The sequence below is a fragment of the Gallinula chloropus genome (genome assembly GCF_964237585.1).
Source record: "Gallinula chloropus genome assembly, chromosome: 13".
Lineage (NCBI taxonomy): Eukaryota > Metazoa > Chordata > Aves > Gruiformes > Rallidae > Gallinula > Gallinula chloropus.
The window spans coordinates 14,097,026-14,120,477 of record NC_140098.1 but is presented as its reverse complement, the minus strand read 5'-3'; the positions used below and the strand labels follow the sequence as shown (position 1 = coordinate 14,120,477).

General features: G+C 59.9%; 2 protein-coding genes across 2 annotated transcripts in view; one reads left to right on the top strand and one right to left on the bottom strand.

The window, feature by feature from the left end:
- Window positions 1–9,843, bottom strand: part of FANCA (FA complementation group A) — a gene marked incomplete at both ends in the record, with an annotated part of 38,921 nt that extends 29,078 nt beyond the window's left edge. The window contains 9 exons of the mRNA XM_084270070.1: window positions 1,029–1,062; window positions 1,505–1,587; window positions 2,251–2,372; window positions 3,458–3,531; window positions 6,564–6,659; window positions 7,793–7,935; window positions 8,306–8,378; window positions 9,117–9,226; window positions 9,804–9,843. Of these exons, the coding sequence (XP_084126196.1) occupies window positions 1,029–1,062; window positions 1,505–1,587; window positions 2,251–2,372; window positions 3,458–3,531; window positions 6,564–6,659; window positions 7,793–7,935; window positions 8,306–8,378; window positions 9,117–9,226; window positions 9,804–9,843 (775 nt within the window). The remainder of the gene's footprint in view (window positions 1–1,028; window positions 1,063–1,504; window positions 1,588–2,250; window positions 2,373–3,457; window positions 3,532–6,563; window positions 6,660–7,792; window positions 7,936–8,305; window positions 8,379–9,116; window positions 9,227–9,803) is intronic.
- Window positions 9,844–14,876: 5,033 nt separating this feature from the next.
- On the top strand, window positions 14,877–22,361 carry SPIRE2 (spire type actin nucleation factor 2; the record flags this gene model as incomplete). Its single annotated transcript, XM_084269930.1, is given in 15 exon segments — window positions 14,877–15,096; window positions 17,212–17,249; window positions 17,533–17,892; window positions 18,186–18,266; window positions 18,362–18,526; window positions 18,636–18,722; window positions 18,885–19,008; window positions 19,094–19,310; window positions 19,312–19,490; window positions 19,595–19,728; window positions 20,276–20,410; window positions 20,482–20,549; window positions 20,649–20,676; window positions 21,553–21,668; window positions 21,768–22,361. Coding segments are annotated over 15 exon segments (2,160 nt in total). The 3' UTR covers window positions 21,976–22,361.
- Between the last annotated feature and the right edge of the window lie 1,091 nt (window positions 22,362–23,452).

Genomic DNA, 23,452 nt, shown 5'->3' with positions numbered 1-23,452 from the left:
TCAAGGGCCACCTGAGAGGAGACTCATCCATACTGATTTACAGAGTGCTTCTCTTGTGCCTTTCCCTTTCTAGAGCTGCTTGGCAAGGTCCTGCCTGCAGACAGGGTGAGGGATGGGGCTGGCGGCGCCCACGGGGATCGATGCAGAAGGGCAGGTGCAATCCCAGTGTCACATCCCAGTTTTCCAGACATCTTTCAGCAGAGGCAAAACACTAAGCTCTGCAGCAGCACCAAACATGCTGCTGAAGCACCAGCAAGAAGAGTGCTGGCACTGAGGAGAGGGATTATATTAATACACCAGAGTGGGGCACGTGAGGAGGGGTCAGAGAACGTGAGGAGGGGTCAGCCAACCCTTCCTCTGCCCTACAACGTGCTGTAAAGATCATCTGTGACACAAGACACACACAAAAAAAAAACCCCACTCTTGTTTTTTGTCTTTCCACAGCGGGATTTGCAATGCAAATCAGGGACTGCTGAGCTTGAGCTCAGGGAGGTGGCAGCATCAGGGCTGCCCAGGCAGAACCAGGCACATTGTCCATGGGATGGCTCAGTATTTAAACCCCCACACATGTACCTCAGATGGGTTTTCTCAGGAGAAAAAAAGAGAAAAAAAGAAGAGAAAGAAGGTTTCACAAAGTATCACTCTGCAAATCCAGCCACCAAAAGAGCTGCCTTGCATGTAACTTGGTAAATTCAGAGGTTAATTCACTAAGCAGAGCAGCTTCTCCTAGTTTAAGCTCTGTGCTGTGACAGATTTGGACTGCTGCCCATCAGGCTTGTTAAAAACCAGCTCAGGTACCACCCCGACAATGCAGCCTGGAGCATCAGCATGAGCCAGCCTAAAAGGCAGGGAATTATCTGCAGCGTGAGAAGAGGCTGCACCCATTTTACACTGCAAAAGGGAAGGAGAAATCAGGGACACCAGGATTGTGTGCCACAGCAGAAAACCATCCCAGGGAAAGGGTTCCTCTGGAGAGATTTAGCAACAAACCAGACAGCAGCAAAGCTGGGAGTCACTAACACACTTACATGCCAGCATCCTTTGCAAGACGTCGTGACAGATCTGTTCAAAATAGACAAATTAACAGTTTAGTGTTTAAAAGAGATACAGTTACTCTTTAAAAAAGTCAAATTGTCTCAAAGAAAAGAGTTCTGTCCCTCTCAAAGCTAAGCTCAGGCTTTGGAGGTGGAAGAGACCAAAGCCAAGCCTTCCCCATGCTTACCAGGGGCCATCCCTCATATTCAAATGGAATAAGAGAGCCATGGAGGTGCAACCCAGGAAGTTTACAAACCCTTTGGCACATCCTCTTGGAGAAATTCTTCATTTAAAAAGAAAAACCTCCACAAGAGGCTTTGTCCTGGTTTCACCACTTCCTCCTCACTCCTTCCAGCACCCCAACCACCACCCTTCTCTGTTGCTCTAAGCACATACACAGATATAGAGCTATACAGTGGATCTACTCTTCTTAAAGCAACCCTTCACCAAGAGGTTCCTTTGTCCTTACATGGGGGACCTTCTTGAATTCCAGCTGCTTTCCCAGCTCTGAGGTTGGTGGAAAGCCATTCTGAAGAAACACCATGGCAAAGTCTGTGAAACAAGAAGGAACCAGTGTTTCAGCCTCCCCCTTCAATAGAGACCCCCCGTGCCCATCTCCCAGGTGCCTGAAAAGCATCACTCACTACACAGCAGACAGCAGGATTCATTTATTTTCCTGGAATAAAATTACTCCCAGCCATAAGGACTTAGAACAGGCAGGGAGAAAGAAATGTAAAAGGATTGTAAAGACTAAAGAATTTATGGATCTGATGCTCTGCTGCAGAACCCATATGGGCTGTACCTGACCAACTGCACTCACCCAAAGGTCTGATTACAGCTCTTCAATCTAACTGGGTGGGGATTTTTTTTCTACTCACTCCCCCTCCAAATAATAGAAAATGACAGGGGGAAATGGAACAGTTCAGTATTCCTGGTCCAAAACATCTCCAACAGCTTGCAGGAGCATCACGCTCTCAATGACCCAGCCCCAGCCCCATACACTCCCCAGTTACCCCTCCCTGTGGTACTGTAACTCAAGGGGATAAAGAGAATTGGTTTGAATTTCTGCAAGGGAAAGACAAATTGCTAAATACACCAATATAAATACATATTTCCCTCACTGCAAGGGGGGCAAGAACATGAAAGCACTACCCCCCTGCTGACAGCTGCCCCTGCTGCAGCCTGCACAGCCCAGCACCCAGTTGAGAGCCTTGCCTGAGAGAAGGTGCCCAGCCAGCTCCAGGTCCCCACAGGGCTCCTGCTGCTCCTGCGCCCACTCGCAGAGCCCACGGAGCCCAGGGCACAGCCACTCCACCGCAGCAGGGACAGACGGGGCGCTAGGGACAGAGAGAAGCAGGTTCCATTCAATCCCTCTGCCCTTTCTTTGTGATTCTGGGCTGTATCACCCACCAGCCTCTCTGGCTCAGGGAAGAGCTGTCTGTGCAGCACTCCCTGCCCTATATGTGGCATTTAATTTCTTACATTTGGGCCAGCAAGAGCTTTATTAAACGATTCTACAACAAACACATCCAAAGGATAAAAAAAGTGTGTGAAATTGTATGGTCAAGTATTTCCCCATCTCCAACATCAAAGCACTTCCATTTAGAAAATACTGCTAGAAGAATGACTTTGGCTCCTGTTTCTAAGAAACTTGGATGAAAATGCTTAAGAGAAAAATAATTAAGCTCTTAATCAGTCCCTTTGGTTCCTTAAATTTGAAGTACAGTGGGTGATTTTTTCCTATCCCCTCAACAGACAAGTAAACCCATATCAAAGGCCTAAAAGCTCCCTGCAGTGTTCCCCTCAATGCTGCAAGAGAGCCACTGAGCTTCACAAGAGGTAACAGGGCTGAGCTGTCAGCTCCGGACTGGGGGTAAATACAAATTAAAGACAAATCAATTCTTAGAATAACTTTTCTTTGGAGATTAACTCTGCCAAACCTTACTGAAATGTGAGGTTTTGAAGACAGAAGCACGCAGCTTCTGCAAAACAAGGCTGCTCATCAAGACCAGTGTTAATTGCTACAGGCTTAACGAGAGTTCCCAAAGCAGCCCCGAGCGGCACGGCCAGATGAACGCAAGGAGCTGGGAACTGTGTCCTCTCCCACACAGCAGCTGCCTGCTTCAGGGAACCCAAGCAGGAGATAAAACTTATCAGCCAGGCCAGTCTGAGGCTGTGGTTCTCACCCAACCTTCTCCCTCACTGGGCAGCCATCAACAACCAGCCTCCGCCCCTTCAACTGCACTAATTAACCCAGGGTAACCTCTGAGACCCAGGGCAACTCCTTTAGTCCTGCTAATCTGATCACTTGCCAGCATCTGACCATAATCTCAGTCCAGAATACTCATGGCTAATCCCTGCTTACATTTCAATAGGCTTTAAGAGATTAAATACATCTGCAAACCTATAAACCTCTGCTCACCTCTCCAGCAGCTCTCCCAGGCCAACGATGCCATCTCTGTGCAGGTGCCACACTGTTTCCAGCACTGGAGGGTCCTAAGGAGATGCCACAATTAGGTCAGTGTCTGCATTTTGCCATTAGCAGTTAACATTTGGTTAACATAAATCATACAGAAAAAAAAAAACCCACCCCTCTATTCCATTTCTTCAAACTACTCAGAACTTACTCAGATTTTACAATGACAATGTAGAAAAGCCCCAGATGAGGAAAGATTACATTTGATTTTTCCTCCCTACAAATTGTGAATGGTTTAGGGTTGTGGATGCATCATTATTTTACATTTTAATGGTCAAGTAACAAGTATATCCATCTCTGTCCCCCCAGGATAACGCTGGTTCTGCACCTTTGAAAGGAGCTGTGGATATCCCAGAAAACAGGCAACACCACAGAGCTTCAAGTCTTGTTAATTCAGATCCAGAAGTAGATTAGAAAATTGTTGCTTAGCCTATCAACTCTTTATTGGTCTTGGTGAAGGGAGTTTCTGCTCTCAAATTCATTTCCTAATAGGAGATGACAGGAAGAGACACCACATCCACACGGGCAGAGAGGAGAACACAACACTGCTCAGGCAGTGCTGCTCCCAAACACCAGGCTCTGTCAGCAAGATCAGCACCAGGCATCGCCTCCACACCAAGGAAACTGCCACCCTTCATGCCTGCAGCATGCCTTCCAGCTCCTGCCTGGAATACCATGTCCTGGAGCAAGCTTTGTGCCAGCAAAACAGGGCTGCAGGCTGCACCTGGCAGGGAAAAGGGAGCAGCAGCAACCTGCTCATCCCAGCTCCACACAGAAACCAAAGCTAAAGGTACTTGGGAGCCTTGGGCATAGGAGCTGTTCTGGAGAGGAAGCCCAGGAGCATCCTGCAGTGACCAGCAGCTGCCTCTTAACATGACCCTGGAGTTGCCCACACACTTTGTCTTCAACAAGCTAATTCTTTACTGTAACAATCTCAGTTACACAGCAGCACTTGATCTCTGTGTCTATCCAAGACTGAGGAGATCTTAATCAGCCTACAGAACACACAGGGTTCTATTTTCAGCCCAGGATGGGATATTTGAGACTAGAACACACCTCTTTATCCTGGCAGATCAGATCCGTGTCTCTCTTCCTTCTTTCCCACCAGAGCAGCCAGAACTGTCCTGCTCACAAAAAGCCCTTAACTCCACTTAGAGCATCACTTATCTTAACAGAACAAACCTCCCAGGTGAAATCAAGCCAAGTTTGAAGCAGTGTAACCTGGTATCTTGCTATCCTTTACCTCTCAAGCCATTTTCTGTGTGAGCTCACTTCAGCTTAGCATCCTCCCCAAATAAATGCAGCAGAGAACCAGAACACCAGCAGTACACTGGGTATTGCTGGCCAAGCACAGAAAGGACTGTGCCACCCCACAGCCAGCTGGGAGCCTGGTTAATCCCTCTGGACTGCTCAGCCCAGGCAGCAAACCCAGACACCAGCTGATTGTGAGAGTTATTGGCATAGTTCAGTGATAACAGTTGGGCAGTGAAGCTAAATAGGAAAGAAAACCATGATCCCAAATCTTCAACTAACTGCAGTGCCACCTCAGAGGAGGTTAATCCCATTCCCAGTGCTGTAACTCCAGCACTGCATCAACATGCCCTTCCTGGCTGGTTCCTAGCCAGGACCAGCCATGCTCAGTACAGACAGGAAGCCTCAGACATCTCCTTCAGGGAGGCAAGAGCACTGCTTGCCCAGCTCCCCAAAACCCAATGCTTGCTCACCAAGATGCTGCCACCCCTCTGCAGAAACTGCCCTGCAGAGTTAATAATTCACCTGCTTCCAAACTGCTATTAAACCCTCTTCAGAAGAAGCACTACCCACTGTAGAGGTGAGGAAACTCCCACTGAACTCCCTCTCAAACTAAATAAACCCCAAATCCCCACTGTTACTAACACAGTCCCTGCTTTCCAGAGGTCAGAGAGACCACAGTCATTCACAGGAGATCATGGCTGCAGCCAGCCAGCGCTGGGATGAGCAGTGGCAAGGCTCCCCTGTGTCAGAGAAGGCAGCAGGCCTGCCAGCAGCCTGGCTCTCCTCACAGCAGACACAGGCCCTGACAATACCCTTGTGTTCCCATGAGGCAGGAAAGTTCCTCATGCTGAGAGGTTTTTGGCAATCACATTCTCAAAACACAGCGGCCTTGAAGACAGGGGGGACAAACTGCCCTAAAGCAAGCAGGAGTTGTGGGAAGGGATTTGGGAGTATGTCAAGAACCAGCCATAATACATGGTCATAACAGCAGCTGTGCAGATGCTTTTGGACATCAAAGGTAAACTAACCATGTGTAGCTGGAAGATAGGCTTATCAGAACCCGTTATAATCACTAACCAATCAGTGTGGTGTGAACAGTGTGTGTAGCCAATTAGCAGTTCTTTAGCTTGCCATGTCTGCAGTAACAAACATCTATAATCTGTGTGATTTCACCCAAGAAACAGCTTCACCTAAAATTCATATGGAATTGTGTGCTGCCCATCGCTCAGCCTGGAGAAGAGAAGAGAAGGCTGTGGGGGGACCTCATTGCAGCCTTCCAGTCCCTGAAGGGAGCAGAGGAACAGAATGGGATTCAACTTTTTAAAAGAGCAGATAATGGCAGGACAAGGGGGAATGGACTAAAGCTGAAGGAGGGAAGGTTTAAATTAGATATTAGGGGGAAGTTCTATGCAGAGAGAGTGGTGAAGGGCTGGAAGGGGCTGCCCAGAGATGGGGTGGGTGCCCCGTTCCTGGGGGTGTCCAAGGCCAGGTTGGCTGGGGCCCTGGGCAACCTTGTGTAGCTCCAGGCCTGGAGGTTGGTGTCCCTGCCTGTGGCAGGGGGTTGGAGCTCTGTGACCCTTGGGGTCCCTTCCAACCCAGACCATTCTATGATTCTATGATCCCCACAGCCCTGGGTCACACAAACACACCACCGAGGGACATTAAGGTGACACCAGCCTGTCTGACAGTTATCCCTGCCCTTCATGGGAGTGGGGGGTGGAAAACACAGCACCACACCTCACAGGTGAAGCCTCCACGGTCTGCAAGGCAGCAGCAACATCCCTCTGTGAGTTCTCACCTTCATTTTCCACAGCTCTTGACAGAAGAAGGAGCGACAGAATACATTGTTTGCCAGCAAATCCTTGACCACTCCAAGCAAGCCAGACAGCCTCTTCTGGAACCGCCCCCAGAACAAAGCAGAAATAGCTTCATTTGTAAATTATACATTCTTGGAGAAACAATTCCATGCTTTCCCCCCATTAACTGCTTTTTAAAGGCTTGAACAGCAGGGGGAATTCACAGGCAGAGCCCAGACCTTTCACCTTATGAGCTGCCAACCCTCAGAGGTGTTGTGGCCCAGCAGTCAGAGCACAGCTTTTGTACTGACAGCCACCAGCACCCCAGCTGAGCTGCACACTGAGACCAGCAATAAAGGAGGGCAGGAAGCACCACACCCCGCCAGGGAAGGCTGGGGTACACCAGAGGTGGGGACACAGGAGCTGCTTAGGGACCTGTGTAACAAAAGCTGCACTTTAACAGACAAACACATCATTGCTCTGCTCTGCCCTGGGGAGGCCCCAGCTGGAGTCCTGTGTCCAGAGCTGGGGCCCAACACAAGGGAGATGTGGGGCTGTTGGAGAGGGGTCAGAGGAGCCACAGAGATGATCAGAGGGCTGGAGCAGCTCCCCTACGGAGAGAGGCTGAGGGAGCTGGGCTGGGTCAGCCTGGAGGAGAGAAGAGAAGGCTGTGGGGGAATCTCATTGCAGCCTTCCAGTCCCTGAAGGGAGCAGAGGAACAGGATGGGAATCAGCTGTTTAAAGGGTAGACAATGGCAGGACAAGGGGGAATGGATTAAAACCAAAGGAAGGAAGGTTTAGATTAGTTATTAAGGGGAAGCTCTTTCCACAGAGAGTGGTGAGGGGCTGGAAGGGGCTGCCCAGAGAGGGGGTGGGTGCCCTGTGTCTGGGTGTGTTCAAGGCCAGGTTGGCTGGGGCCCTGGGCAACCTTGTGTAGCTCCAGGCCTGGAGGTTGGTGTCCCTGCCTGTGGCAGGGAGTTGGAGCTCTGTGCTCCTTGGGGTCCCTTCCAACCCATGCCATTCTATGACCCTATGGTTTCCAAGCTGTTAGAGCCAGATGCTTTCCCACGTGGAAGACCGCTGCGCTCCTGTGTGCGTATCAGACACTGACATGAGCCATCAGGTCCTTCCTACATGTTTGGTGGAGTTTACCACAGCAGATACACTGGGATTAAAGCCAAACCTCACAGCACTGTTTATTGATACAGTAGATAGAAACCTTCCCCCTTACCCTCTGGTCCAGGTCCAGCAGCGGAGCTCGCGAGGGGCTTCCCGGAGCCTGGCAGATCCGCTCCATGCTGATAACAGCATTTTTGGCTGCCAAGGTTGCTGTGGGCACACCCAACCTGGAGGCCTGCTCCTGCAGAACAGAGACTAAAAAAAACCAAAACCAAACAACCAACAATGAGAAAAGCTCACAGCACAGGAAAAAAACTAAGGTTTCCATGTATCATTCCTTTACTGTAGGTAAAAAAGGGGCCGAACAGCCAAGGGCAGAGGTGGGACAGCCCTGCTGAGGGGGTTGTTGTATTTCAGTCTTGGGGGGCTCACAGTAATTCTTTCAAGTAACCAAAATATCTAACAATCAGACCTTGCCAGTGGTTTTATCACCAGACAAGAAATGAGTGGCCAAATGGGAGACCAGAACAATGAAAAGTACAACTGGGGTCGAATTTAACAGGCAGAAACTCGGTACATAAAGTTCTTTCCCACACCTGCCTCTGACTGAAACTCCTTCTCTCACCTATAAATGATTCTGACGGTACTTCCTGGTGCTCCACACCACCCTGTCCACCTGGCTGGGCTGAACCTTCCACCTGGAAGCCAAACAGAACCATTAACAGCCTCAGATGTTGATCACACACATTTCCAGACCCATTTCCTCTAAAGCAGCACTGGCATTCTTGGGGGCTGGAGCCACTGAAGTGAGTTTAACACCAAGCTCCTGCATGGTGGTGGCAAACCAGAGATTCCAGGGCACTTTACAAGAGACCTAAGTACAGTTATCTTCATTTTATGCAGAGAAGATACAGGTCAAAGACACTTGTCCCCAGGCACCCAACAAACAGCAGGAGCACCACCAGGATTTCTGTCTTTCAAGACCCTTCAGTGAAGCCACACCAACATAAATGTTTGATGAAATGCATCAAAACCTCACATCCTTTCTCAGTTAAATCCCCCAGAGATGGGTGGTGACTCAGGGAAAACCCAAGAGTCTCGCTCCTGTTTTATTTTTTTCCCCTGTATTCACCAGAAGCCAGTTCTGCTCCAGGAACAAAGGTGCTGGATTTCCCTCTGCCCCAAATCCAAGCCATATCTAATATTTTTTTCCCTCTGTCTTAATAAAGCAGAGGAATAAGGGAGGGGGGGAAATAATCTAATTTCTGTAACACAGACTGCTAAACTTCAGCTTATTCCCACAGTGCTGTTTTTCCTTTTTGCTTGTAATAAAACCTGTGTCCCTGGGGGATTCATTCTCCAGCTGCCCTAGGAAGGGCCCTGGGGAAGTCTCAGGACCACCAGCCTGAGCGTTTCACCCCCCATACTGCTCCTACCTCCAGGAGGAGGTCACTCAGGTTCTGATGACGATCCAGAAGGCGCAGAACCGCTTCCTGGAGCTCTGCTTCGCTCCCAAAGGTGCTTTTTCGTTTCTTGGCTCTCCCTGCTGAGAGGTTGGGAGTTCTTTTATAACCACAGCTCGGCACAGGCCATGGACAGGGGGGGAAGGCGGCCCCGGCCACGGACAGGGGGGGGAAGGCGGCCCCGGCCACGGACAGGGGGGGGAAGGCGGCCCCGGCCACGGACAGGGGGGGGAAGGCGGCCCCGGCCACGGACAGGGGGGGAAGGCGGCCCCGGCCACGGACAGGGCCAGGGGGAAGGCAGCTCCAGCCTTGCTAGGCTGCAGCATGACAGGCCCAGTGCTGGGCACCGCCACAGGGGCTGCTCCAGGCAGCTCTGCAGCCGAAAGCCTGTCAGCCGCCGGCCCCCAAGGGCCCTGGGCCGACAGCAAGCCCGCCTGCCCCGCTCCCCCGCACCGCCGCAGGGCAGAGGCCGCCACACGAAGGCCAACGGGCTGCCAGGAGGAGCAGGGCTGAGGCGAGGGGCTGCCGGGAGCCCCGCACACGCCAGACAAGGGGTGTATGAGGGGACACCCACCCCTCCGTTCCCCTCTGCTGTCCCCGCAGGCAGCGCCAGGCCAGGGGGGCTCGCTGAGCCCCGGCACCGCCCCAGCCCGCACCTACCCAGCAGGTCCCGCCATGTCGTCCCGCCCGCAGCCGCCATAGCGGCCGCTTCCCGCCAAACCAACCCGCCCGCCCTGCGCCGCCATTGGCTGGCCGCTGAGGGAGGCCGCCGCCGCTCATTGGCTGGAGGAGAGGGGCGCGGTCCCGCCCAGCGTTCCGCCATCTTGGCTGAGGCGGCAGGGGAGGCGCCATGTTGGTGAGGGCGGGAGGTCCCGGCGGGGTGAGGCGGGGCGTGAGGGGCCCTCCCGGGGGGAGGGAGCAGCGGCACGGGCAGCCGGGCATTGCTGAGGGGGAGAAGGACGCGGAGGGAACGGGCCGGGGTTCCCGCTGGGGTTCCCTATACGTGCCCGGGGCAGGAGGCGGGTGCGGGCCGGCAGCCGGGGGGGGGGGGGGGGCCGCAGCTTCTCCTCTCAGGAGCGCTGGGCCGCGGGGTGCTTTGATTTAAGGAGGGGATTGTGCCCCTGGACTGGGCACTGGTGAGGCTGCAGCTCGAGTGCTGGGTCCAGTTCTGGGCTCCTCACATCAGGACAGTGAGGTCCTGGAGTGAGTCCAGAGAAGGGCAACCAGGCTGGGGAAGGGGCTGGACGGCAAATCCTCTGAGGAGCAGCTGAGGGAGCTGGGGGTGTTGAGCCTGGAGAAGAGGAGGCTGAGGGGAGACCTTCTCCCCACCTCCACTGCCCTGCCAGGAGGGTGCAGAGAGGTGGGCGATGGTCTCTTCAGCCAGGGGACAGGAGCTGGGACAAGGGGCAATGGGCTCAAGCTGCCCCAGGGCAGGGTCAGCTCAGCTGGGAGGGGAAAGTTCTTCCCTGGCAGAGTTGTGGGGCTGTGACACAGGCTGCCCAGGGAGGGGCTGAGTCACCATCCCTAGATGTGTTGATGAGGTACTTAGAGATATGGTTTAGCACAGGACAGGAACGGTTGGACTTGATGATCTTAAAGGTCTTTTCCAACCTCGTGATTCTGTGATTGCAGTGCTGGCCCTGAGCCAGTGAGTCGCCTGCACTTGCTGATGTGAGACAGAGGAAGACCCTTCAGTGGCCAAGGCTCTGGCTCTGGCACTGGTGGCATGATGGGTTGCCACAGCCAGCATGCCAGGGAGGCTGCAGAAAGTCACTGTGATGCTGAACCTTGAGACAGAGTGAAACCCATTGCAGAATCACATTACCAAATTGTTCTCCAGCCCCAGCTCTGTCATCATGTTTGTGGCAGCCCCAGGTTTCAGGGGTCACATCAAAGTCAGGGGGGGTTTTGTGCTCTCCATGCCCTGCTTGGCTCAGTGAGCTCCAGTGCTGGCTGGGGAGCCAACAAAGCAAAGCCCCAGCACATGAGCTGTGGAGTGTGCTGAGTGGAGAGATGGCTTTAATTAAAGTGTTAATGAAGAAGACTCTGGAAAAGAAACAGAGCTGTAACAAACGCTCAGTGATTCAGTGTCTCTGTCTGTCCAGCCCCTGAGCCCTTGCAGTGCGTTGCTGCGCCCAGAGCAGGATCCAGCCCAGAGGTGGTAGCAGGGGACCAGCAGCTCTGGAGCCAGGTAGGGAAGCACAGGGATGCTGCTGGGCTCACTCATGTCATTCCCCTGTGGAGCGAAAGGCTCGGCCTGCCTGGCTGAACAGGGATGAGGGGAGCGTGGAACCCCATCATCTCAGCGACCTTTCCAATAAAACTGACCCCACGGGGTGCAGGATTTGCAGGATCCATCCCAATTTCTTCCAACATCACACCCATCCACCATGCTTTCCTGTCCAGAACAGGCTCAGGGAAGTCAGGGCTGCCCAGCAGCACCCCCAGCTCCATCCCTTTCACCAGGAGCTCAGGGCTGGGCACACGTGCTGCGCCGAAGGGATCACCCATCCCAGGGGCTGACCCAGGGCTCTGGTTTCTGGGGTGCCCCAGGGTTTATTCATACAGGGAGGAGGCCAGGGAGCTCTTGCAGCATCTGTTCCCCGGCAGTAAAAGATTTTTACCCTGCAAAACTCTCTCTTTTTCATGGCCCCAAGTTTATTGCAGCATCTGAGGAAGGCAGACGGGTGCCTCTGAGCCCGGGGGTGCTCCCTGCGCTCACCCTGGGTTCCCTGCCTCTGTAAGGAAATCCTTTGCATGCCATGATGACTCCTGTGTGCACGTAGTGCCCACAAACAACCCAAACCTGCTGCTGGGGAAGGGCTCTGCCCTCCATCCCAGCTCGCAGCCGCCTCACTGGGGCACATCCTGCTTCCGTGCCAGGTAGCAGGGGGTCGGGAAACATTCCCCTCCCGTAGTGCCCTACAACCCCTTCCCAACCTCTCTTTTTTTCCCCCCTTTTTTCCCCAACTTCTTTCATTTCTCCTTGTATTCCCCCATACACACACACACTTGGCTTTTGTTTGATTTTCTTCCCCAGACAGTAGCTTTTAATTACATCTTGATTTCACCTTAATTAAGAGTTTTACCCTAAGCAAAAAAAAGCTTCGTGCTGTGTAATTCCAGGGCCTTCCCATCAATCCTGCAGGGCTGGGCGGTCGCTGCCTTCAGACGCCGCGTGTCCTCCCCGCTCCCATCCCCGACGGTGCCGCCGTGGCTGTGTCCCCAGGCGCCGGCAGGTGTGCAGGGCGCGGTGAAGCCGGCAACCGGCTCGGCCCGGCACGGACCCGCTGCCACCGGCAGCACGTGGGGCTTCCCATCCGGAGCGTGGGGATCTGGCACTGCTCCTCACCCCCTGCAATGTGCCCTGACCCCCTGCAACATCCTCCTGACCGCCTGCAACACGCTCCTGACCCCCTGCAATGTGCCCTGATCCCCTGCAACATCCTCCTGACCCCCTGCAATGCACTTCTGATCCCTGCAACATCCTCCTGACCCCCTGCAACACGCTCCTGACCCCCTCCAATGTGCCCTGACCCCCTGCAACGCGCTCCTGACCCCCTCCAATGTGCCCTGACCCCCTGCAATGCACTTCTGATCCCCTCCAATGTGCCCTGACCCCCTGCAACACACTTCTGACCCCCTGCAATGTGCCCTGACCCCCTGCAACATCCTCCTGACCCCCTGCAACACGGTCCTGACCCCCTGCAATGTGCCCTGATCCCCTGCAACATCCTCCTGACCCCCTGCAATGCACTTCTGATCCCCTCCAATGTGCCCTGACCCCCTGCAACACACTTCTGACCCCCTCCAATGTGCCCTGACCCCCTGCAACGTGCTCCTGACCCCCTCCAATGTGCCCTGACCCCCTGCAACATCCTCCTGACCCCCTGCAACACGTTTCTGACCCCCTCCAATGTGCTCCTGACCCCCTGCAATGCACTTCTGATCCCCTCCAATGTGCCCTGACCCCGTGCAACGCACTTCTGACCCCCTCCAATGTTCCCTGACCCCCTGCAATGCACTCCTGACACCCTCCAATGTTCTCTGACCCCCTGAAACACACGCCTGACCCCCTCCAATGTGCCCTGACCCCCTGCAACACACTCCTGACCCCCTGCAATGTGCTTCTGACCCCCTGAAATGCACTCCTGACCCCCTGCAATGCGCTCCTGACCCCCTGCAAGGTGCCCTGACCCCCTGCAATGCACTCTCGCCTTGGTGATGGTGACTTTGAGTCATTCCAGAAGCGCACAGACACTTTGGATCACCTGTTGCCATCTTTGCCCTTCCCAAACCCCGTTGCACTGCGCAGGCCTGCGTTTCCCAGCCACCCAACTCTGTCATCCCATTTCTTTCCCTGAAGATGGAACTGAAACTGCCCAGGTTTGCTGGGATGGGCATTGGAGGGCATTTCCCAAACTCTTTGCCAGAGGTCTCCAGCCCCAGGACAGCTCTTTGGCCATGTGGGATGGATGAGTGGCTGTGTGCCAGCTCCATCCCTCTCCCAGTGCAGCCCTGGTCTGTGGTCATGGGTTAATGGAGCCAAGGCAGGGCTTTATACTCATTCCATCATGGAAATGGGAAGTTCATCATGACCAGAGCTGTAATTAGCTGTAGCTGACCTTTCCTGGGAGGCTGGCAGTCCTCTGCTCACCCCAAGGGTGCTGCAGTGTGAGCCTGCTATCGGCGCCGCGCCACGCCGGCCTTTCCCAGTGGCTGCAGGACATTGTCCCCCACCACGTCCCCGTGGGATGTCACCTCCTTAGAAACTCCAGCTCCTCAGCCCCATGCCTTCAGGGCCTGCTGGCCGTGCCCAGACTGTGCCCCAGCCCCCAGAGCCCTTCTCCTTCCCTCCCGGGAGTGTCACAGCCCAGCCTGGTCCCTTCCCCACCTCCCCGGCAGCCTCTGCAGTGCCGGGCCGGGTGGGTCAGCCACCCCACTGCGGACATGCCCGAGGGTGCTGGTGAGGAAGGGCCTCGTCATTCTTGTGATGTCCCCAAGGCCTTCCTGTCCCTGCAACCTCCCCACCCACCCCATGTGTGACACGTGTCCCCTGGAATACCCACCCTGTCCCGCATCCCAAGGGTGGGGGTGTCCCCCCAGCAGCACCCCACACCCCTCCTGGGCACTGCATGCTGCACCCCATCACGTGCCCTGCACCCCACGCACCCCCCCATCTGCCCCACAACAGGAACCCAGCACCCAGCACCCCATCCTGCCCGGTACACACGCTGCGCCCGCATCCTGCACCACGATGGACTGAGCCGAGCCCTGCTGAGGGGAACCGAGCTGTACCGAGCCGAAATGAGCCGGGGCGAGCTGAGCCTGGCTAAACCGAGCTGTGCCAAGCCGAGTCAAGCTGAGCCTTGCCAAGCTGAGCTGTGCTGAGCCGAGCCGAGCCTTGCTGAACCGAGCCGTACCGAGCCAAGCCGTGCCGTGCCGTACCGAGCCGTTCTGTGCTGTGCCGAACCGAACCGTCCCGAGCCGATCCGTCCCGGCCCCTCGGCGCCACCGCGTCCCTTCCCTTCCCGTCCCGTCCGGTGCCGGTGGGCGCCCCGGGCGGCGGCGGGGCGGTGGCGCAGGCGTGGCCGAGCCGCGGGGGCGGTCCGATCCTCCGCCAGCCGCTCCGCTCCTCTCCGCTCCCCCCGCCCCTCCACAGGGCCCCGCCCGCCCGTACGGCGGCGGCGGCGGCGGCGGCGGCAGCGGCGGCAGCAGCGCGGGGATGGGGCGATGGCGCGGGCGGGCGGCGGGGCCCCGCGGGAGCTGTCCCTGGAGGAGGTGCTGAAGTGCTACGAGCAGCCGCTGAACGAGGAGCAGGCCTGGGCTCTCTGCTTCCAGAGCTGCCGCGCCGCCGCCGCCGCCGCCCCCGCCGCCCCCGCCGCCCCTCTCCGCACCTCCGACATCCGCCTCCGCGGAGACGGTAGCGTCGTCCTTCCCTCGCCGCCGCCCGGTAAGAGATTGCGGGGTGGGGCTGGCGACGGCAACGCCCGCGCGGGAAGGAAGGGCGGGTGACGGCACCGGGGGCTTGCGGGCACCGGGGGGTCGCCGGTACCGGGACTCACCGGCGCCGGTAGGGGGTGCTGCACAGCGCCGCCAGCCCCGGGAGGCCGGCGGAGGCACCGGGGATACCGGCAGCGGGGGAGGAGGGTGGGAGGAATATGGGGGGGGGACACACACCTGCGGCGACCCCAGCGCGGGGGGGGGGGATCGGCAGCTGGTGGAGAACCGGTACCGGCACTGGGGGATGGGTAGGGAAAGCGGCACCGGGAGGGGGGAACAGGCACTGGAGTCGCCAGTACTGGCAGCGGGGGATCGGTGCGGCACTCGGGGCACTGGCTGCGGGGGTGCGGCACTGGAGAGACTGGGAGGATGGGTGAGAGGCCCGGCACCGGCCCCGGGGGCAGGAAGGAGGCCCCGGCCCCGGCAGGGACGGGCAGAGTCCAAGCCCCAGCAGCAGCAGGGGCAACCAGCACCGGCATTGGCACAGCCAGCACCATCGCTGGCACCGTGGGCACTGGTGCAGGTGGTGGGCTGGGGGCTCGGGGGTCCACGGCTGGTGTGGCACCAGCACTGGCACTAGCAGGGCCTTGCTGAGTGACCTAGTAAGGCCAGACCCAGGGTGTGGGGTGAGCAGGGTCACCCATGGGTGCCGGGCTCACTGGGCTGGGACCTGCCATGGGGCTACAGGACAGCGAGCCCACAGGGGCAGGACACATGGCAAGGGCAGACAGTCACGGGGACAGGCACCCCCACAGCCCCACACACACCTGAACACACCTGCATACACAGACCCCACACGCCTGTGGAACCACAGGACCCCATCCGGGCCCTCGGCCTCCCCCAGCCCCCGGGAGTGGTGTTTTGGGGCAGCCCCGTCCCTGACCTTCGGACTCCCGGCCGTGCCCTCTCTGCGGGCGGCTGGCGCTGCTGGGCAGGGCTGTGGTGGTTACAGGCTGTCATTAGGCTCGGCCGGCTGCCAGCAGCGATGCCGGAGCACCCCTGCGCCTAATAACAGAGCGCGGCGAACGGCTTCGCCCGCCTCGCCCTGCGGGGGGGGGCAGCACCCCTGGGGACAACACCCCATCCTCGGCGCTGTCGGGGGCGGCAGGGCAGGGTGCTGTGGTGTCACCCCCTGCCCTCGCAGGGGTGCCAGGCAGGCGATGCTCCGGATGTCGGGGGGATGAGCTGGGGGAGATGGGAGATGGGGAGAGGGGCGCAGGCAGCCCCAGGCGCCGGCGGCGGTGTGCAGGATGGCTGTGGCCAGCGCTGTGCCCCGGGCAGGGCCACGCACAGGCACGGCACGTGCCCGTGACGGCCGGGCATGGTGCGGTCACACCAGCTCTGCCGGTTGCACATGGGAACGGCCCCACACCCTTCCCTGAGCCGCCGCAATTGCTGTGCCAGAGCTGATGCCACTGCGCCGCTTCCGGCTCCCAAAGCCCTCCTGTACCACCCCCTCAGGGACGAAGCTGGGCCCCTCACTGCCAAGCCCAAAGCTGGAAGGGCTCCGGGCGCCTTCCAGCACCTCAGCAGGCAGTGACACCAGCCTGGCACACGGTTCGGTGGGTCTGAGCACCGGATGGAGCCCAGGGGATGCTCCGTGCTGGAGCAGAGCCTCCCCCGGGGCTGACACTGCAGTGGGAGCCAGGCAGGGCCTGGGGGTGCGGGAGTGATTTGGGCTCGTGGCTGGCACGCAGCCGGCACGTCCCCGCGGCTGCCGCATCGACCAGTTAAATGGATAGCTAATGGCCAGTGCTCCTGAGCTGGGGCTCTGCGGCTGCCGCTGGGAAAGCAGAGCCGGGACCCCGGGGCACTGCCCTTGGGGACACTGCCAAAGCCTCCCCTGCTGCTTTTCCCGTGGCCATTCGAGCTGCCCACAAGCACATCCTGGGCAAAGCCCCATCCTTGGCTGGGCACAGCTCAGCGCCGCAGCCCGGCGCCTGCCCAGTGTCCTGGGAGTTCTCTACCGGTCCTTGCTGCATCCCTGCCTGCCGGTGCCCATGCTGCCGGTGCCCGCAGCCCAGGGCTGGGGGTGCCAGTGCTGACTCTGCCCTCTTTCCCCCAGAGCTGCCCCCGCTGCTGACGCCCTCTGCCGAAGCCCAGGTACGTGGGGGCTGGACGCTTCCTGTCGACTCCCTCCCACCCAGCCCCGCTGCAGCTTCCTGGTGACTCCCCCCCCCCAAGCACAGGGGTCCCTGGATGGGCATGGCTACCCCCCCCCTCGCCCCGCAGTGATGGGTCTTGGGGCGCAGCGGGGAGATGAGACCCAGCCCCAAGTGCTGAGGGGATGCAGGGGGGCAGCTGGCCCCTGTGTGCCAAGGGGCTCTCACTGGCATAGCCGGTGCCGAGACCCATCCAGGGCCAACCCAGTGCCGTCTCCCTGCAGATGGTGCAGTCACTGGGCTTTGCCATCTACCGGGCGCTGGACTGGGGACTGGATGAGAACGAGGAGCGGGAGCTGAGCCCGCGGCTGGAGCAGCTCATCGACCTGATGACCAACAGCGACTCGGAGGACAGCGGCTGCGGCACGGCCGATGAGGGCTACGGGGGGCAGGAGGAGGAGGAGGAGGGGTGCGAAGGGCCGCCCCGTGCCGTGCGCACCTTCGGGCAGGCCATGCGGTGCTGTGCCGCCCGCCTGGCCGATCCCGCTGAGGCCCAGGCACACTACCAGGCCGTGTGCCGGGCGCTCTTTGCCGAGACGGTGGAGCTGAAAGCCTTCCTCGCCAAGATCCGCGATGCCAAGGAGGTGAGTGCGGGCACCCAGCAGCACTGTCCTGCGGCCAAAACACCGGGGTGAGCGCAGTGCTCCCCTCTGCCCACCCTTACCAGGGCTGCTGGCGTTCAGCCATGCACCCTTCTCCTGGTGCACTGTGCCCTGGCACTGCCAGCTCCTGCCTGCTCTGGGCTGGTGCCAGCAGGGATGTCTGGCAGTGGGTGCTTTGGGGTGCCCATTGGTGCTGCGGCCCCACGGCACGGTCCCGGCTGGACCCTGGGTGCTGGTGGTGCCGGGTGAGGTGACGGTGTCTTGTGCTGCGGCAGATGCTGCAGAAGCTGAAGGAGGATGAGGAGGTGGAGGAGCGGCCGGCAGCGGAGCTGGGCAGCCTGCGCAACACCGACTGGGTACGGCAGCGCGGGCGGGCGCGGGGGCTGAGCCGGGGCTGCGTGGGAGCTGATGCCTTGTGTGTCCCCCCGCCCCTCCATGTGTGCCCCTCCAGGCCCGTCTGTGGGTGCAGCTGATGCGGGAGCTGCGGCACGGTGTGAAGCTGAAGAAGGTGCAGGAGAAGCAGTTCAACCCCCTGCCCACCGAGTACCAGCTCACCCCCTTCGAGATGCTCATGCAGGACATCCGCGCCCGCAACTACAAACTCCGCAAGGTCATGGTGAGTGTGGCTGAGCCCCCCATCCCCATCCCCAGACCCCTGCCCCACCGCCCTGCCAGCAACCGGCCCCAGCACTGACACCGCCCGCGGCCCCTCTGCCCCCTCCCAGGTGGATGGAGACATCCCCCCCCGGGTGAAGAAGGATGCCCACGAGCTCATCCTCGACTTCATCCGTTCCCGGCCCCCACTGAAGCAGGTGAGTGCCGGTGCTGGGACACCTCAGTGGCTTGGTGGATCCCACGGGTGCCATTCCCACCCAGCCCTGAGCTGTGGCAAGTGCTGAGCTCCCATCCGTCCATCCATCCATCCATCCATCCATCCATCCATCCATCCATCCATCCATCCATCCATCCCACAGGCATCAGAGCGGCGGCTGAGGCCCCTGCCCCAAAAGCAGAGGACGCTCCATGAGAAGATCCTGGAGGAGATCAGGCAGGAGAGGAAGCTGCGGCCTGTGGAGATGCCGTACCGCGGCCAGAAAGGTACTGGCATCCCCTCCCCACCGTGCCAGGCTGCACCAAGGTAGGTCCCTGTCATGCCGGGACTGAGCCACGTCCCCATCCCCAGGCTACAGCTCCCTGCCCTGCATCCCTCACGCCTGCTCGGGCCGCCTGGCCTCCAGCTCCTGCCTCGAGCTGTCCCGGTGCCCGGTGAGCGCCGTGCCGGCGTGTCCACGGCCCCGCGTCCTGCTCAAGGCTCCCACCCTGGCTGAGATGGAGGAGATGAACATCTCTGAGGCAAGTGAAGGGAGGCAGTTGGGAGGGAGGGGGACACGGGGGTCCCCAGGGTGACACAGTCCCTGTGACCTTGCAGGAGGAAGACTCTCCAGGCACGGAGGTACCGCTGAAGCGGGACCGCTCCTTCTCAGAGCAGGACCTGGCGCAGCTGCAGAGCCAGATGGGGGGCAGCCAGGACGTGCCCCAGGACACAGAGCCGCTGCAGCCTGAGCCCCGGCCCCGCTCAGGTACCCATTGGGGGTCCCCAGCCCCACGCCACCACCTCCCCCTGTCCCCAGGGGTGGCACTGGGCAGCATGGCCTTGCCACGGCCACCCTGTCCCTCCCCGCAGGCTCTGTCCCTGCCAGCTGCCACCCAAGTCTGGATAGCTCAGCACCCCCCAGGGCTGCCCTCAGCGCCGTGGAGGAGAGGCCAGAGGATGGATCCAGCGCTGCCCCCAGCACCAGCTCCAAGCACCTCTGGCTTGTGAGTGCTGTGAGGCTGGGGACAATGGGGCTGGTGATGTCAGGGCTGGGGATGCTGGGGCTGGGGACTTTGGAGCTGGGGACCTTGGGGCCGGGGACATCGGGGCTGGGGACCTTGGGACTGGGGATGCTGAGGCTGGGGACCTCAGGGCTGAGGACATCGGGGCTGGGGACATTGAGGCTGGGGACGTTGAGGCTGGGGATGCCAGGGTGAGGATGTCAGGGCTAGGGACATCAGGGCTGGGGACACCAAGACTGGAGACACCATGTGAGTGTGACCACAGGCATGTGGCAATCCAGCACAAGGTGGCTGGGGGGTCCTCATGGCCTCCCCGCTCCCTCTGCGTGGGATGTGGGGCTGGAGGCACACCACATATGCCTGGTGCTTGTTCTGGGAGACCCTCTGCCCGTGCTGGGGCTGCTCTGCCAGCACCAGGGACGCTGTGCCAGTGCTGGGAGGCTCTGCCCATGGCACAGCAATGCTCCAGGCCGCACCCTGTGCCACAGCCCCATGGCAGACCAGGCTGACATCCCCCCCTTGCCCACAGGAGTTCAGCCATCCCGTGGAGAGCCTGGCCCTCACCGTGGAGGAGATGATCAACGTGCGCAGGGTGCTGGTCAAGGCCGAGATGGAGAAGTTCCTGCAGAGCAAGGAGCTGTACAGCAGCCTGCGGAAGGGCAAGGTGGGAGCTGGGGACGGAGGGGCCGCCCGCCGCCCGCCCGGCCCCCGGCTCTCACCCTCCTGTGCCCACAGGTCTGCTGCTGCTGCAGGGCCAAGTTCCCCCTCTTCTCCTGGCCCGCGGCCTGCCTCTTCTGCAAGCGGTGAGCGCCGCGCCGCGCCCGCACCGCGGGGCAGGGAGGGTGGTGGGAAGGAGGGCGCCCGCACGGCCCCCGCTCACCGACCCCCCTCTGTGTCCCCAGGTCTGTCTGCAGCTCCTGCAGCCTGAAGGTAAGGGGCTGGCTCTGGACAGTGCCCCTGTCCCCATCCTGTCCATGTCCTGTCCCTGTCCTGTCCTGCTTCTTCCCTGTCCCAGACCCATCCCCATTCCTATGGCACCCCTGTCCCAGACCTTATGCCATCCCCATCCTGTCCCAGTACCATCCCAGTCCCAGTCCTGTCCCTGTCCTATCCTGCTTCCTTGTCCCACTCCCATCCCCATTCCTGTGCTATCCCTGTCCCAGCCCTGTCCCTTCCCTGTCCTGTTTCTTCCTTGTCCCAGTCCCATCCCTGTCCTAGTCCCAGTCCTGTCCCTGTCCTAGCATGCTTCTCTGTCCTAGTCCCGTCCCCATTCCTGTGCTATCCCTGTCCCTGTGCCACCCCTTTCCCATCTCTGTCCCAGTCCTTGTGCCATCCCCATTCTCTCCCAGTCCCAGTCTCATCCCTATCCCAGTCCCATCCCTGTCCCCATCCCATCCTTGTCCCAGTCCCAGTCAGAGTCCTGTCCCTGTCCTATCCTGCTTCCCTGTCCAAGTCCCATCCTCATTCCTGTGCTATCCCTGTTCCACCCCTGTCCCAGTCCCAGTCCCACCACTGTCCCAGTCCCATCCCTGTCCCTGTCCAAGTCCCATCCTCATTCCTGTGCTATCCCTGTCCCTGTTCCACCCCTGTCCCAGTCCCAGTTCCAGCACTGTCCCAGTCCCATCCCAGGCCCTGGCCCAGTCCCATCCCTGGCCCAGTCCCATCCCTGGCCCTGTCCCAGTCCCATCCCTGTCCCAGTCCCATCCTTGTCTCCATTCCATCCCTGTCCCAGTCCTGCCTCTGTCCCAGTCCCATCCCTGTCCCAGTCCTGCCCCTGTCCCACCCTGACACCGGATCACCTGGCAGATGAAGATGCCTTCCAAGAAGCTGGCTCACATCCCCGTCTACGCGCTGGGCTTCGAGAGCCTCCCGGGCTCTCTGCTGGCCAAAGCCCTGCCGCTGTGGCGGAGAGACGCCTTCCAGTGAGTCCCACGGCCCTGAGCCTTCCTCCCCACCCCCTCCTCCTCCTCCTCCTCCTCCTCCTCCTCCTCCCTGGGCTGACCGCATGCCCTGTGCCGCAGCGCGCTCCCGGGCACGTGCTGGCGCCGGGTGGAAGAGGAGTTCCCCCACATCTACGCCCAGGGCTCCGTCCTGCGCGACATCTGCAGCGACTGCGCCGGCTTCGTCACCGACGTCATCTGCTCCAGCCGCCGCAGCGTGGCCGTCCTCAACGCCGCGCCGCGCCGCGCCAAGGCACGCTCCCTCTACGGCGACTCCTGGCACAAGTGAGGGGGTCCCACGAGGGGGGTGCCGGCCACCCCGGCGCAGACCCCGCTATAGGGGCCACCTGGATGTACATATATACATAGGATGTATACATACAGCCTCTATATTTATATACCTTATGGACCGGGCGTGGGCGAGGGCCGGCAGCATGGCGGCGTGCCTGCCAGCCCCACCGATCCCTGCTGCTGGCAGGACACTGGCACGGCCCCTCAGGGGATGGGAACGGACCCCACCACGGGGCACCTGGACCTGCCGGACTTCACCTCTCCCCCAGCCCCACTTCTGTGCCAAGCCCTGGCCGCGCCGGGCAGGCGTCGGCGATGCTGGGGTGCCCAACGCCGCGGGCTGGCACGGCCACTCTGTACATGCCCCCCACCACCCTGGCTAATAAACCCAGTGGGCTGCCCCTGGGCAGCGTGGCTGTTCCTGAGTGGGTAGGGAGGGGAGCTGGGCTGGAGGGTGCTGGGGAGGGAGGAGGGGGTATCCCACTGCCCCCCTTCACCCTGACGCAGTATCCCCCTGCCCCAATGTGGGTGGGCATCCTGCTGCCCAAGCATGGGCATCCCCCTGCCCCAGTGTGAGTGGGCATCCTGCTGCCCAAGCGTGGGCACCCCCCTGCCCCAGTGTGGGTGGGCATCTCCTTGCCCGAGCGTGGGTGGGCATCCCCCTGCCCAAGCGTGGGCATCCCCCTGCCTCAGTGTGGGTGGGCATCTCCCTGCCCGAGCATGGGTGGGCATCCCCCTGCCCGAGTGTGGGCATCCCCCTGCCCCAGTGTCGGTGGGCATCGTCCTGCCCCAGTGTGGGTGGGCATCTCCTTGCCTGAGCGTGGGTGGGCATCCCCCTGCCCGAGTGTGGGCATCCTGCTGCCCAGGTGTGGGCATCCCCCTGCCCCAATGTCGGTGGGCATCCCCCTGTCCGGTGTGGGTGGGCATCCTGCTGCCCAAGCGTGGGCATCCCCCTGCCCAAGTGTGGGTCGGCATCCTGCTGCCCAAGCGCAGGCATCCTACTGCCCCAGTGTGGGTGGGCATCCCCCTGCCCGAGCGTGGGCATCCCCCTGCCCCAGTGTGGGTGGGCATCCCCCTGCCCCAGTGTCGGTGGGCATCCTGCTGCCCAAGCGTGGGCATCCCCCTGCCTGAGCATCCCCACGAGCCGTGCCCCCACCCCACTGGGGACCCGTGGGAAAATCTCGCCCCCCCCATCCCCATTCCCCACTCCCATCCCCTACCAACTGCCCCCCCACCTCGCCAGGCATCCCCACCCCCAGCCCCAGAACAGCCTGGCCCCCTCCCCTTCTTTTCCCCCCTCCCGCATCCCGCCGTGACCCCGCACACGGACCGTGGGAAAGCGCGCAGCCCCGCGACATATCTCACGCCGCCACCGGGCGAGGGCGCGAAGCGAGTCCCCGCGCAAGGCGGCGTGGAAGAGGGGGGGTGGAGGCCGCGCATGCGCAGCTCCCCCACCGCGCCTGCGCAGACTGCGC